The following is a 13,959-nucleotide window of genomic DNA, read 5'->3' on the forward strand; positions in this document are numbered from 1 at the left end:
AGGAGTTAATCATATTTTTAGGTGGACTGAGATAAAAGACCAGGCCCAAAACCCTCTTAAATCAATAAACGATGCATTTCAATCACCACAGCATGGTACCACTATAGTAGTTTTTGTAAGGAAATGAGATTACACAAGTTGATTAAAGTGTTTTACGTCCAGTCGATTTAAGCACATTTACGTACATATCAGCTCACAGTATCAGCTACGTGCGCTTCTACGAACAAAACACGATGGCAGTCGATATTTTTCCCCCCTCAATTAGCATTTAGCACAAGTAGCTGAAAATAACCTTCATTTTAGCGTATAGCGCGTTGGTGGAGAGGTTTTCTCTCTCTGAGAGGAGTGCGTCTGTGTGTGGGTGCTTTTGTAAGCTAGCTGGAATGCTCTGGTACCGCCAATGCTAAGATGGCTGCCAAGCGCTAAGATGGCTGCCAGGATTCCATACAACAACAGCAGCAGCAAGCGAACGAGGGGGTGCGAGAGAGAGAAAAGAAAGAAAAAGAGAGGGCTGTCGTGTTCATTTTTTCCTTCAAAACGTATAGTGTTGGTTTTTCAAACCACATTCTGTTGCTGCACATCATAAGCGGTGCGTGCTAAGGCCAAACAACACTACTGCTACATTTCGAGGCAAATCTAGAGTCTCAAGCTAGTAAGCGACTATGCGCAACCCTCATAGCAACTAGCAAACATGCTAAAAACATAAAGTATGATTGGCTAAAGAGGTGAAACATTCATCAATACTCTTGCAGACCTTCTTAAGATCTATAGTTAGTCAAAACCTCAGTGCATATAGAAAAAAAGGGGGTAGTGAGTCTCAGCCAATTCAAACAGCCGCAGGGGTCTGGTCTCGCTCCAAGATCGCTATACTTTCTAAGATAAAAAGCCTACGGAGACATTGTCCAAACAACTCGATGGCTGCGTACCAGCCTTTGTCTACATCTTATGAGCTATACGGCAGAGTTGGGTTACACCAGGCTGCTCTCCAATGTGTATTTTGCAGATTTATAGATTTTAGATTAGCAGCGCAACTTCAAGCCTAAAATGGACAGCGGAGTTTGTGTGTAGTTTGTTTCGACTGTGTTTTTTCTTTGGACCCGACTGACCAATTGCAGTTGTGTTTTTTAACACACCTGGGGTCTACATTGCCGGACTGAAGATCTTGTTTCATGGTTGAACGGCTTTTTTGTGGTTTTATGTCTAGATATTGATTTTGTTATATTGAAATAATAAAATAGAATCTTTGTTTATCTACTTAGGCAGAATTTGTGTAATTTGATGGTGTTGAATACTTAAGGCTACGCATTTGTTCACTAACTTGAAGAATGAAAAATAATAAACACTGCAATTCAAAAAGGTTTTTTTGAAAGAAATGACTTTCAATCAGCAAGGATGCATTATAAGTGACAGTTAAGACTTCTGTTTCCAATAAATGCTGTTGTTTTGAACTTTGTGTTCGTCAAAGAATCTTAAAAAAACTGTATCACAGTTTCACAACTGTTTTTAACATTAATTATAATAATTCGTGAGCATCAATTCAGCATATTAGAATGATTTCGGAAGGATTATGTGATGCTGAAGACTTGAGTAATGATGCTGAAAATTTAGCTTTGCATCACAGAAAAGTATTCAAATTTATAACATATTGAAATGGAAAGCAGTTATTTTAATTTGTAATAATATTTCACAATATTGCTGTTTTAACTGTGTTTTAATCAAATAACTGCAGCCTTGGTTGAGCACAAGAGAGTTCCTTCATAAACATTAAAAAATCCTGCCATTGCCAGACTTTTGAGCGATATTGTATCGTCAAATACCAACTAACAACAAGACAGAACATCAGATTTCACATATAAAGGTCCAAATTTTGCCTGAATATCATGTAAATGATCCAGAACCGGAGCACATTTTGCATGTCTCATTTCCAGCTGTGTCGTCTCAGTGCTACATTGAATATGTGCTGGCAGAGAATATATAGAATGTTCTACATCTGCTAATTGATTCAGGCACCTTTGGACTGAACCCAGCCGTCCCATGTTTAATCTGCTCTCTTTTTTTCCCCTCCTGTCTTTCTCTCTCTCTCTCTTTTTCTGTCGGCTTTGCAGAATCTGGACAATCGGATAACTCCAACCAACAAGGAGAAGCAGACATCAAGCCTCCGCCCAATGGTGGGTCAAGCATAACGAAAATCGCACACATGGTCTCTCAAACAACTACACACTCAAAGGTTACAAAAGGTTTTTACAGCCTAATGCTATTCAACCCAGAAATTCAAGTCTTCATTTACTCAAATTCATTTGAATTTTAAATAAAGGTGTCTGGAGGAATCAAAAAGGAGTTATTGGTTCTCCAAAGAACAGATGAGTTAAAGAACCACACTATAAAAATGCAACTTCCATTTTATAGAACCGTAGTAGACATAAAGAATGTTTTAATTTTTGTTCAAATCTTTCCAAACGGCAGACTTTCTTTTGTGGAACACAAAGGTAGGTGTTAGGCTGAAGGTTCTTACTGCTTACCTTAATAGTGACTTTTGTTTAGCAGAAGGTTATTTAGACAGTCATACAATTTTGGAACAACATGAGGATGAATAAATATGATGCATTCTGTTTACCGCTGTTTTAATTTATGAAGATCCATTACATTAACTCTTAAAAACAAAGGTATGGCCATCTGTGGTTTCATGAAGAACCTTTAACATCTATGGAACCATTCTATTCCACAAAAGGTTCTTCAGATTATTGAAATGTTCTTAACACTAAGGTTGTTCTGTCTGAATGTTTGAAACATTATTGGTTCTTCAAAGAACTGTTCAGTTGAAGATTCTTAAAAGAACCACATCATAAAAAATTTGACTTCCTTTTTGTCAGATAAACTCTGTTTCAAAAGTATTTATTTTCGGTATGTTTTCTCAGTTTGCTAAACAAATTGAAATACAAGTTTGACTAACTCTAAAATTCTACATCACTATTACTGTAAGTAATATTCATGCACAGCTTTGCTTAAAATGCTAGCTTATTGAACTTGAATAAGAAGGAACATTAGTTTTGAGTTTGTAGAACTTGTTTGTTGAAACTACTGCCCAACTTTAAATTAATACAACAATATTTTCCATAAGTCCTCAAGTTGAGTTTTGATTTTTACAGTGCATTTTTTCATAATGTGAAGCACATTCTAACCATCTAAAGAACCTTTTTTTTTTCCATCACAAAGAATGTTTTCTCCAGTGGAAAGGTTCTTAATGGAACAATAGTAGAAATAAAGAACTGTTAATTTTAAGAGTGTTCAAATCTTTCCAGACTCCAGACTTTCTTCTGTGGAACACAAAAGGTAATGTTAGGCAGAAAGTTCTCACTGCTCACTTTGAAAGAAGTAATGTCAACCAGACATTAGACAGTCATAAAGGTTTGGAAAACATGAGCATGAGTAAATATTGATTAATTTTGTTTGACATTGTTTCAATTTATGAAGAACCTTAAAATTATTTCTTAAAAATAAATGTTCTTTATCTGCAACTTTGGTTCCATGAAGAACCTTAAAAATACATGGAGCCATTCCATTCTACAAAAGGTTCTTCAGATTGTTAAAATGTTGTAACACTAAGAAAAGAATTATTCTTTTAAGAATTTCTAATGGAAAGCTTCTTTAGGGAACTAAAAATATAACTTTTGGAACCCTTATTTTTAAGAACGTTCTTTTTTGAAGAACCTTTCCATTGCACAAAAGGTTCTTTGTAGAGGTAAAAGTTTAATGATGTTCTACACTCAAAAGAAAAAACAGGTTCTTTTAAGAACTGTTTTCACTGAACAGTTCTGAGTAGAGCTAAATGTGGTTCTTTTGCACTCCAAAGTCATTATTTGTACTTTCTAACACCCAAAAATGATTCTTTTACAAGGTTCTTTCTTTGCTGAACCTTCACTGACATCTATGGTTCCATGATGAACTTTAAAAATCCACGGAACAATTCCATTTTACAAAAGGTTCTTCAGATTATTGAAATGTTCTTCACACTAAAAAAAAAAAAAAAAAAAAAAAAGAATGATTCTTTTAAGAACCTTTAACTGAAAGCTTCTTTTGGAATTTGTTTTTTTCTTTATTGGCATTATGATTTCATTAAGAACCTTTGCATTGCACAAAAGTTTCCTTATAGTGAAAAGTTTCTGGATGTTCTTCACACTAAAAAAAGGTTTTAAGAACTGTTCAATGAACAGTTCTTAGTAGAAACTAATATGGTTTTGCAAAGTCATTCATACTTTCTGACCCCCAAAATTTATTTTTCTACAAGGTTCTTGCTTTGCTGAACCTTCACTGGCATCTATGGTTCCATGAAGAAATTTAAAAATCCATGGAACCACTCCATTCTACAAATAAATTATTCAGATTAATAAAAAGTTCTTCACACTACGAAAAGAAAGATTCTTTTAAGAGCTTCTTGGGAGAACTAAAAATGAAACTTTTGGAACCTTTATTTTTAAGAACATTCTCTATTTGCATTATTATTCTATAAAGAACCATTCCGTTGCACAAAAGGTTCCTTGTAGTGGAAAAAGTTTCTGGATGTTCTTCACACACACACACACACACACACACACACACACACACACACACACACGTTGGGTTTACATGTTTTATGGGGACATTCCATAGGCGTAATGGTTTTTATACTGTACAAACCGTACTTTCTATCACCCTACACCTACCCTACACCTAAACCTAGCCCTCACAGGAGATTGTGCGCACTTTTACTTCATCAAAAAAACTCATTGTGCATGATTTATAAGCCTGTTTCTTCATGGGGACCTGAGAAATGTCCCCACAAGGTCAAAATCTACTGGTATTACTATCCTTGTGGGGACATTTAGTCACCATAACGTGATGAATACCAGGTACACACACACACACACACACACACACACACACACACACACACACACACTAACACTCACACACAAAATGGTTCTTTTAAGAACTGTTTACTGGACAGTTCTTATTAAAACTAAAATGTTTTTTTTGCACTCCAAAGTCATTATTTGTACTTTCTGACCCCCCCCCCCCAAAAATGATTATTCTACAAGGTTTGTTCTTTGCCTGGCATCTATGGTTCCATGAAGAACTTTTGGAACCTTTATTTAAAAAAAAAAACATTCTTTATTGGCATTATTATTCCACAAAGAACATCCCATTGCACAAAAGTGGAAAAAAAAAGTTATTTAGATGATCACACTAAAACTGTTCACTGAACTGTTCTTAATAGAACTAAAGTCATTATTCATTTATAACTAAAGAGTCATTATTCTTACTTTCTGGCAGCCAAAAATGGTTCTTTCTCTGCTGAACCTGCAAATTCTGCAAAAACGATTGAAAAGCCCTGATTGTTCAAGAAGCAGCCCACTTAAACTCACTAGAATCACATCTGAAGTTGTCATTAAAGGCCGTGAGCGAGCAAGCTCTGGTTAGCACTGGTGGAAACGGCGTGATGAAATCCCTACACTACCCAATCAACGCGTCAGCCACCATTTTCCACTCTGCCTGCCAGTCAGCAGATGGATCTGTGGGTGAGCCGCGCTCTCCACGGACCTCCGAACGCACAAATACTGGCCGATTGATACCGTAAGCCGTTTTATTTACGTTAATAAGGTCACACGCACGCCAGTCTCTCGCACAAACGCGGATTCTCCGCGAAAGCGATTTCCATCAGAGTTTATTATAGTAAAGTGTTGCTAGGCCGGCTGTGACGGAGAATGGCGGAACGCTCATAAATCACTCGGTGATTGGCTGATGGGAACCACATGGCTGCTGCGCGGGCGACACTGAGCTCATGCGCCGGCCTCGCTGCGGTTAACCGGCACACATACGCACACACACGCTCACACACGCTGACCTCAGCCAGCACTACAGATGGGTGTGGAAGCATGGCTCATTCACCCGTTTTGCCCACACACACAAAAGTACATATTGAAAGCCCATATGCACAGCGAGAGCAAATACGTTTGTATATTTGTATGCAGCATCGCACACACACACACACTTAAGTGTGACATAAAGCATTTTTAGTGTCCTCATTAAGTTTTAGCTGAGAGTGGAGTGCTGGGTTGAAGTTAACCATAAGTATGGGGTAGCCTGTTATTCCTTCGAGATGGAGAACATATGCCAACCGATGACTGTAATTATATGCTCCCGGCCTTTTTATGACAATTGAGCCTTGTTTATTTTGTGTGTGCGTGTGTTTGACAGGTGCAGATGAGTAAATACGGGGATTTTTTTAAAAAAATTTTTTCTGTGTAATTTGTCGGTGTAGTGTGTTTTCATTTCTGGCCTTTTTCTTTTTCTCTTCAGGGCACTTGAGTTTCCAGGACTGCTTCGTGACGTCAGGTGTTTGGAACGTGGCGGAGTTGGTCCGTGTGTCACAGAGTAAGTCACATGAGCAGCATCTTTCTGATCGGAACTAAGGCTTTTTTATTACTACACCTCATAAAAATCATCATTGCAGTGACAAACCAATTAAATTAAAACCAAAGAAATAAAACAATATATAAAAACTTGCTCCAGAGTTCAGTGTCACATGAAATCATCACCTTTAGAAATCATTGTAATGTGCTCATTAGCTGTTTGAGGAACATTTATTATCATCAGTGTTGAAAACAACTGTGCTGCCTAATATTTTTGTAGAAGTTACAAAAGAACAAAGTTTTGTAACATTATAAATGTCTTTCCTGTCACTTATGATTAATTTGCTTCATTCTTGCTGAATAAAAGTATTCATTCTTTATAAATCACAAATGAGAAAAGAGAATAATAACTAAAAGGACTTCTATAAACTCCTTATTGGACAGCCTTCAGTGATTTCCATTATGCTTGAATCTGAGATGAAGAAAAGTTTTATGTTGTCATGAGAACAAAAGATGGATGATGGGATTGATTAATCTGACTTCTCTCTGTCTGTGTCTAATTCAGCACCAGTTGCCACAGCAACCGGACCCAATTTCTCTCTGGCCGACCTTGACAGTCCAGGATATTACAACATCAACCTGGGTCGTCGCTCCATTACGTCCACGCCATCGACCAGGTACACACACTCATTTTCCTTTCATTCTATGCCAGGAATTTATTTTTTATTTATTTATTTATTTATTTATTTATTTTTGGCATTTTTGATGGCAAATGAAAGTGCGCTCCTTTCTAAAATATAAATATAAAATAAAATGATATCGGCATATTTACTTCTTATCAATTTCATAATTTCTTTTTCTTTAGAAAGCAACATGAAATGATAAAAATGTCTATTTTTTCCCACATGTCCCTTTTATTTTATTTTATTTTTGCTGTTGATTCCTATAGTTAATATTCATAGGCATTTCTTATTCAATTTTATGAAAGTTTTTTTCTCCCCCCCCCCAAAACTTTCCAATTGCACTCTTACATTTATGTAAAACACATTTAATTGAATTACTAAATAAACTATATGTATTTAATAAAAATTCATAAGAATAATTAGATTCGTTCAACATTTTGAATTTCTGAGGCATTTTTGTCCCCCAGGCTCTGGTTCATTTTTAATAAATACTAATAAACTCTTGCATGTCTTAACCAGCTTTACTAGTTGATCTGTCTCTAATTTAGTAGATGAATTCATGTTTGCTAGCACTCACACGTTCTTGCTTTCCTCTTTGTCTGTATATATTTCTGTCTATCTTATATCCTGCACTTTTCTCTGCCTCTCACCTTTGTCTGTTTGATTGCTGTCATTTTTGTCTCTTTATCTTTCTCTTCTCCTGTCCCCTCTCTCTCTCTCTCTCTCTCTCTCTCTCGCCTTGTCGTCATGTTTCAAACGCTGCAGGACTGAGATGGAGTTGTATGCCAGTCTCCCGCGGAGGTACTCCACACTTCCTGTAGTCTGATTCACTTCAAGCTCTGCTGTCTTACTCTGCTGTCTTTGCTCATCTAATGTCTCCTTCTGCTAAGATAACCCATGCTTTTGAATCACTGATGATTTTAAGCTTACAATTTACTGTTATCATTTTTTTATAGTGTAATCATTTGTATTTAAAGGAATAGTTAAAAAAATTTGCTGAAAATTTAATCACCCTCAGGTCATCCAAGATGTATATGAGTTTGTTACTTCATCAGAATAGGTTTGGAGAAATGTATCATTACATCGCTTGCTCACCAATGGAAGTGAATGGGTGCCGTCAGAATGAGAGTCCCAATGATGGATTTGTTTCTTGCAAACATGCAGTTTTTCACTTCACAAGACATTAATTGATGGACTGGAGTGCTGTGGATTGCTTGTGGATTATTGTGATGTTTAAATCAGCTGTTTGGACTCTTATTCTGACGGCACCCATTCACTCCAGAGGATCCATTGGTGAGCAAGTGATGTAATGCTACATTTCTCCAAATCTAAGTTTCTAAATTTCTCAGTACACAACATGAAAACCTTCTAGACGTCACTTAAAAATCCCCACTTACCTTCACTTTTCTCTTCTCTTTCAGCTCCAACAAACGCAAATCCATTGATGACAGTGAGATGGAGAGCCCGGTGGACGATGTCTTCTATTCGGGCCGTTCTCCAGCCCCGGGGGCGTCCCAGCCCAGCGGCTGGCCCAATGATGTTGATGCAGGTATGGCCGCTTTACCCAGTAGCCTTCTGGCTCTTCACACGCTCTGCTTGACCTCCACTCAACTAGACATCTGCTGTTGAAAACTGATTTGATTATTTTGTTTTGCACCAATCAAAGCCTACATAGAGTACTCATAGTAGGTGCCATACTTGTGCTGACTTTGTGTCAGCACAACAAATATGTCATCTACACTGACTAATTTCAAAATCTATTATCAGATCCAGTTAGCACTGAAAAAGTGGACAGGAGAGCTGTGTGAAGGACCAGACTTTTCCTTCACTTCTTGTCCTTCCTTTTATCCATCAACCCATAAATATCTCTCTTGCTCTCTCTAGTTCTTCTCCTCTGTGCTTACCCACCAGCTTCTCATATCTCAATAGACTGGAGGAATAAATAAGACAGGGACAACCATCGGATAGTGTTGTGATCAGATAGCCATAAGCACTAAAGAATACAAGAAACTGCCTTCCTTTCTTGTGTACATTGTATTGATATTTATGACAACTAAACAGCTTGTTAGTTTTAACCAAATATAAAAGTGAAGACAATTGTGTTAAAATATTGTCAAAGATTTTGTCAGATATAGATTTTATTGCATTCTATATAAACTAGACCATTTGACTGTAGGGCCATTCCGTGTCAAATCAAAATTTCAAAAACTTCCCCCGATCAAATTTTTAGTTTGCTAATATTTATTTTAATATTTATTTATTTATTTAGGAAAGATAGACATGTATAGTGATGAAAGCCAAAATAATAAATATCATGGATGAATATTTACTGAGTAATCCACTATTTTGTAGAGGGAGGTCAAAATGTCAATTTTCACTTTAGATTCAGAGTCAAGTTACAGGGGGGTAAAATGACTTCAGAAAGATGGCAGCAACATTATCTTATTTTTACACGGAGATTGGTAGTTATATTAGTAAAATATGTTGACTTCAGCAATCTTTGTTGCATTATGTGTAACAATGGTGAATGGGGAAACAGCACTTTTTTTTTTTTTTTTTCAAGTTTTTCTCCAAAAGTTCGCATGCCTGTAACTTAAGAAGTATTAAATGTATTTTAATGCTCTTTTAGATATTGGGTCTTAATAAACTTTTCTTTTGGCATCTTTATTTTTAAAGCCCTATGATATTTGGTTCCAGAGATATTGGAATTTCAATATGGCTCCAGGAGTAAATCATTAAAATGTGGACATTTTCAGTGGTCAAAACCAAATGTGGGTCAGTTTGAAAAAAATGCAATACTTATTTTCTTTTAAAAAGGAATGTCTGAAGAACAAATAACGTTAAAACTAGAGATCTCATTTCTTGTTTCATTCTGGCAAGACAAGTGCATTTACAGCAGGGGTGCCCAACTCTGTTCCTGTAGATCACAAATCCTACAAAGTTCAGCTCCAACCCTGAACAAATACACCTGAACTAGCTAATTAATCTCTTAAGTAGCACTTGATAATTAGGCAGCTGTGTTGGAGCAGGGCTGGAACCAAAGTCTTCAGGTAGGTAGATCTCCAGGAACAGAGTTGAGCAGCTCTGATTTACAGTAACATACCAGTCTGAGTGCCATAAATATTATTTTTTTCAAAGTTGACATGCCTATAACTCATGAAGTATTACAGATATCACAATATGATTTTAGATTCTAGTTCTTCATAAACTTTTCTTTTAGAATCTTAATTTAAAGATCCTACATCATTCAGTCCTAGAGATATGGGAATCTCAATGAGATGTTGAAATTAGAATTGTATATTGTTTCCCACTATTTACTCTGACTCTGAATCTAAGGTGAAAATTGTCATTTTGACCTCCCTCTACAAAATAGAGGATTACTCAGTAATTATTTATCCATGACATTTAATATTTTGGCTTTCATCACTATGCATGTCTATCTTTCTTCAGAATAAATATTAGCAAAATCAAAAAATTTGTGCTGGGGACCTCTGGTTGAGTTGACAATTTTCTTCTTTCTTCTTTATAGTGCTGTATTTTTTGTCTTTTATTTGTATTGTTCTACATCATTTCTCTTTTTTTTTTTCCATTAAAATCTTTTACAATGCTAACCATAGTGTCTGCCAAAATATAGTTGGATTGTACTTAATTTAAGCTGATGAAAAATCCAAAATTACTTCATACTGTAACTCATTTTTTGTGGAAACTATGGTTACCATGGTATCCTTTTTTGTAAGTGTGAAAAGACAGCTTTGTTGTCATGTTGCATGGGCAGAATGTGGTTATTAAAAATTTGAGCAGTGCTGCTGTCACATGTACTGTAGATCTTTATCTGTATCCTCACACCAGACCATTAAACATGCACCATTCCTTCAATAAAGCAATAAATAGTTTTGTGCTCATGCCACAAAATCAAAACACTTCCACCATAGATTTGATGTCCCAAAATGCATTGGCTGCACCCCACTTCTCATACTTATTGTGAACAACATGATACTACTTAGTATGATAGTATGCAAATTGTGACACTCATTTTTATCTAGCATACTACTTAGTATGGATAGTATGTGAACACTCGTTTTTAGCTTGTATACTACTTAATGTAGATAGTATGCGAACTGGCACTCATTTTTAGCCGTTATACTACTTAGTATAGATAGTATGTGAATTTTAACACTTGTTTTTAGCTTGTATACTGCTTAATGTAGATAATATGCGAACTGGCACTCATTTTTAGCCATTATACTACTTAGTATGGATAGTATGCAAATTAGTACACTTGTTTTTGTCGAGCATACTACCTAGTATGATAGTATGTGAATTGTGACACTCATTTTATCTTGCATACTATTTAGTATGGATAGTATGTGAATTATAACAACCGTTTTAGCTGGCATATTTCTTAATATAGATAGTATTCGAACTAGGGTTGTGCCGATAGACGATAGTATCGTGTATCGACGATAGTCAGAGATATCGCCTGTTGCTGATGCCTTTGACGATAGTAAGACGATTATTATTATAATCCGTCAAAAAGGCACCTAATTTTAGCTTTGCAGCGCGGAGAGTCGGTTCTAGGATGCCTCAGAAACTTGCCGCGGTATAAACACAAGCATAGAGTAGCCCCGTCGTGCCGCAGATGTGTGCAGTGAAAATGGGTAAGAGATTTATTAATCATACAGTGTACATTGATTAAGTGTAGACAGTCATTAGGATAACAGAGTTAGTAAAATGTGGTTTAGGCTGAATTAAATACGATATATGAGAATCCGTCTGTATATAGTAAACATAAACATTCACCTCAGTAACATCTGTATGCGTTAACTAGAATTACGTTGCGATAAAATGGCGCTAAATATATGCACATGAATTACACGCACATCGCTTCTCCACATTCTATATGAACTGAACTACAACATGAACTGATGACAAAGATCAGACATACAGCGGTAACATTATCGCAATATGACGGGTAAAGAAAGATACATTCATTTACATTCACGTACGCACATTTACCGCTCCCTGAAGACAGCAGAGAATGAAACCGAAAGTAAACTTGAACCTATCCAATAGAACTACCGTCAGCGCTCTGTACACGCACAACTTAGTCACAAGTCACATGCACTACCCTTACAAAACGAATAAGGAATTTATTACATATTGACATATTTACATATCATTAAATAAATTAGCACGATAGTATCGTGTATCGGCGATCTCACAGGCTGACGATAGGACGATATGAAAATTGAGCATATCACCCAACACTAATTCGAACTGCCACTCTTTTATTATCTTTCATACTATTTAATACGTTTAGTATACAAATTTATTTGCTTTTTGTTAACTTATTATTATTGTGGATAGTATGTGAATTATAAGACTAATTTTTAGCTTGCATACTACTTATTATGGATAGTATTTGAACTGGCACTTATTTTTAGCTAACGTTCATTACATTCTTTTTAGCTTGCAATACTTCTTTAGCTTGCATACTTCTTAAAACTGACACTTTAGCTGTAATACTTATAAAAATGTATAGTATAATGCAAATTGACATTCATTTTTAGGTTGCATACTACTTAATATGAATAGTATGTGAAAAGTGAAACTTTTTTTAGGTTGCATACTATTTAATATAGATAGTATACAAAATCATTAGCTTGTATACTACCAAGTATGGATAGTATGTGAATTATAACACTTGTTTTTAGCCTACATACTTCTTAATGTAGGTAGTATGCAAACTGACACTCATTTTCAGCTATAATACTAATAAAAATGGGTAGTATGCAAATTGATACTCGTTTTTAAGTGAAAAGTGAAACCCTTTTTTTAGTTTGCATACTATTTAAGATGGATAGTATGCAAAATTATTAGCTTCTATACTACTTAGTATGGATGGTATGTGAATTGTAACACTTGCATGCTACTTAATATAGAACTGACACATTTTTACCTTGCATACTACTTACTAAGGATAGTATGCGTATTGACTGTTTTTTAGCTTCCATATTGATTAAAACAAAGAGTTCTTAGTTAAGGAAATTGTGACACTCGTTAACTTGCATACTACATAATAATATTATAGTATGGAAATTTACACTAATTTTTATCTTGCATACTACTTAATATAGATGATATGCACAACTTATACACTTGATTTTATCTTGCATCCTTAATATTGGTAGTATGCAAAATGCGACAGCCATTTTTTTATTGAATAGTGCTTAATATGGATAGTATGCAAACTGACACTTGTTTTTAGCTAGAATACTACTTAGTATGGATGGTGGGAAAACTGCAATACATTTGTTTTTTAACTGCATACTAAGTATGGATAGAATGTGAATTGTGATGCAGCCAATGCTAATTTAATACCCTGCCCCACCCCTCATGTTTTAGCTGCTGATTTGATGGTTTGTGGGATGCGTGTGGCTTTGATCTGTATTGTTTTGGTGCACTTAGAATGGGTTGATTCTGGGTGATAGTGAGCAATACTGTCTTTGACCTCATGCATATGATGCTTTCTTGAGTGTGTACAGTGATTATGTATGATAATGATTCAACAGTGGTCCCAGATTTCCCCCATCTCTCCAAATGATCTCAATCTCTCCCTCTCTGTGTCATTGTTAACTCTATTCTTTTCCCTTGTTTGGGTTTTTCAGTGCAACACCATTTGGCCAGTATGCAGGAGAGGAAGATAAAACACGAAAGCGATGGCGTGCAGTTTCCTTACCATGGTTAGACCACATTACCCTCATATTCTAATGCACCATGTGTACTGAAATGTGTCTGTTATCTCTGTCTGTCTTTCAAACTCTCTGCTGCATCACACACATCTCAGCTCTTCTCTCTGATTTGCTGTTTTTTCCCGGTGCTCGGAG

The 13,959-nt window shown here is 35.9% G+C and overlaps 1 protein-coding gene across 3 annotated transcripts in view; it reads left to right on the plus strand.

The window, feature by feature from the left end:
- Positions 1-13,959, plus strand: part of nfixb (nuclear factor I/Xb) — a 75,727-nt gene that overhangs the window by 48,177 nt on the left and 13,591 nt on the right. For 2 of the 3 annotated variants that reach the window (XM_073848755.1, XM_073848771.1), the window contains exons 2-5: positions 2,106-2,168; positions 6,337-6,411; positions 6,955-7,066; positions 8,494-8,621. In XM_073848755.1, coding sequence (XP_073704856.1) covers positions 2,106-2,168; positions 6,337-6,411; positions 6,955-7,066; positions 8,494-8,621 — 378 coding nt within the window. Of the gene's footprint in view, positions 1-2,105; positions 2,169-6,336; positions 6,412-6,954; positions 7,067-8,493; positions 8,622-13,740; positions 13,816-13,959 lie in introns of all 3 variants that reach the window. The other variant, XM_073848763.1, reaches the window with a different exon arrangement.

The sequence above is a fragment of the Garra rufa genome, chromosome 1 (assembly GCF_049309525.1).
Source record: "Garra rufa chromosome 1, GarRuf1.0, whole genome shotgun sequence".
NCBI lineage: Eukaryota > Metazoa > Chordata > Actinopteri > Cypriniformes > Cyprinidae > Garra > Garra rufa.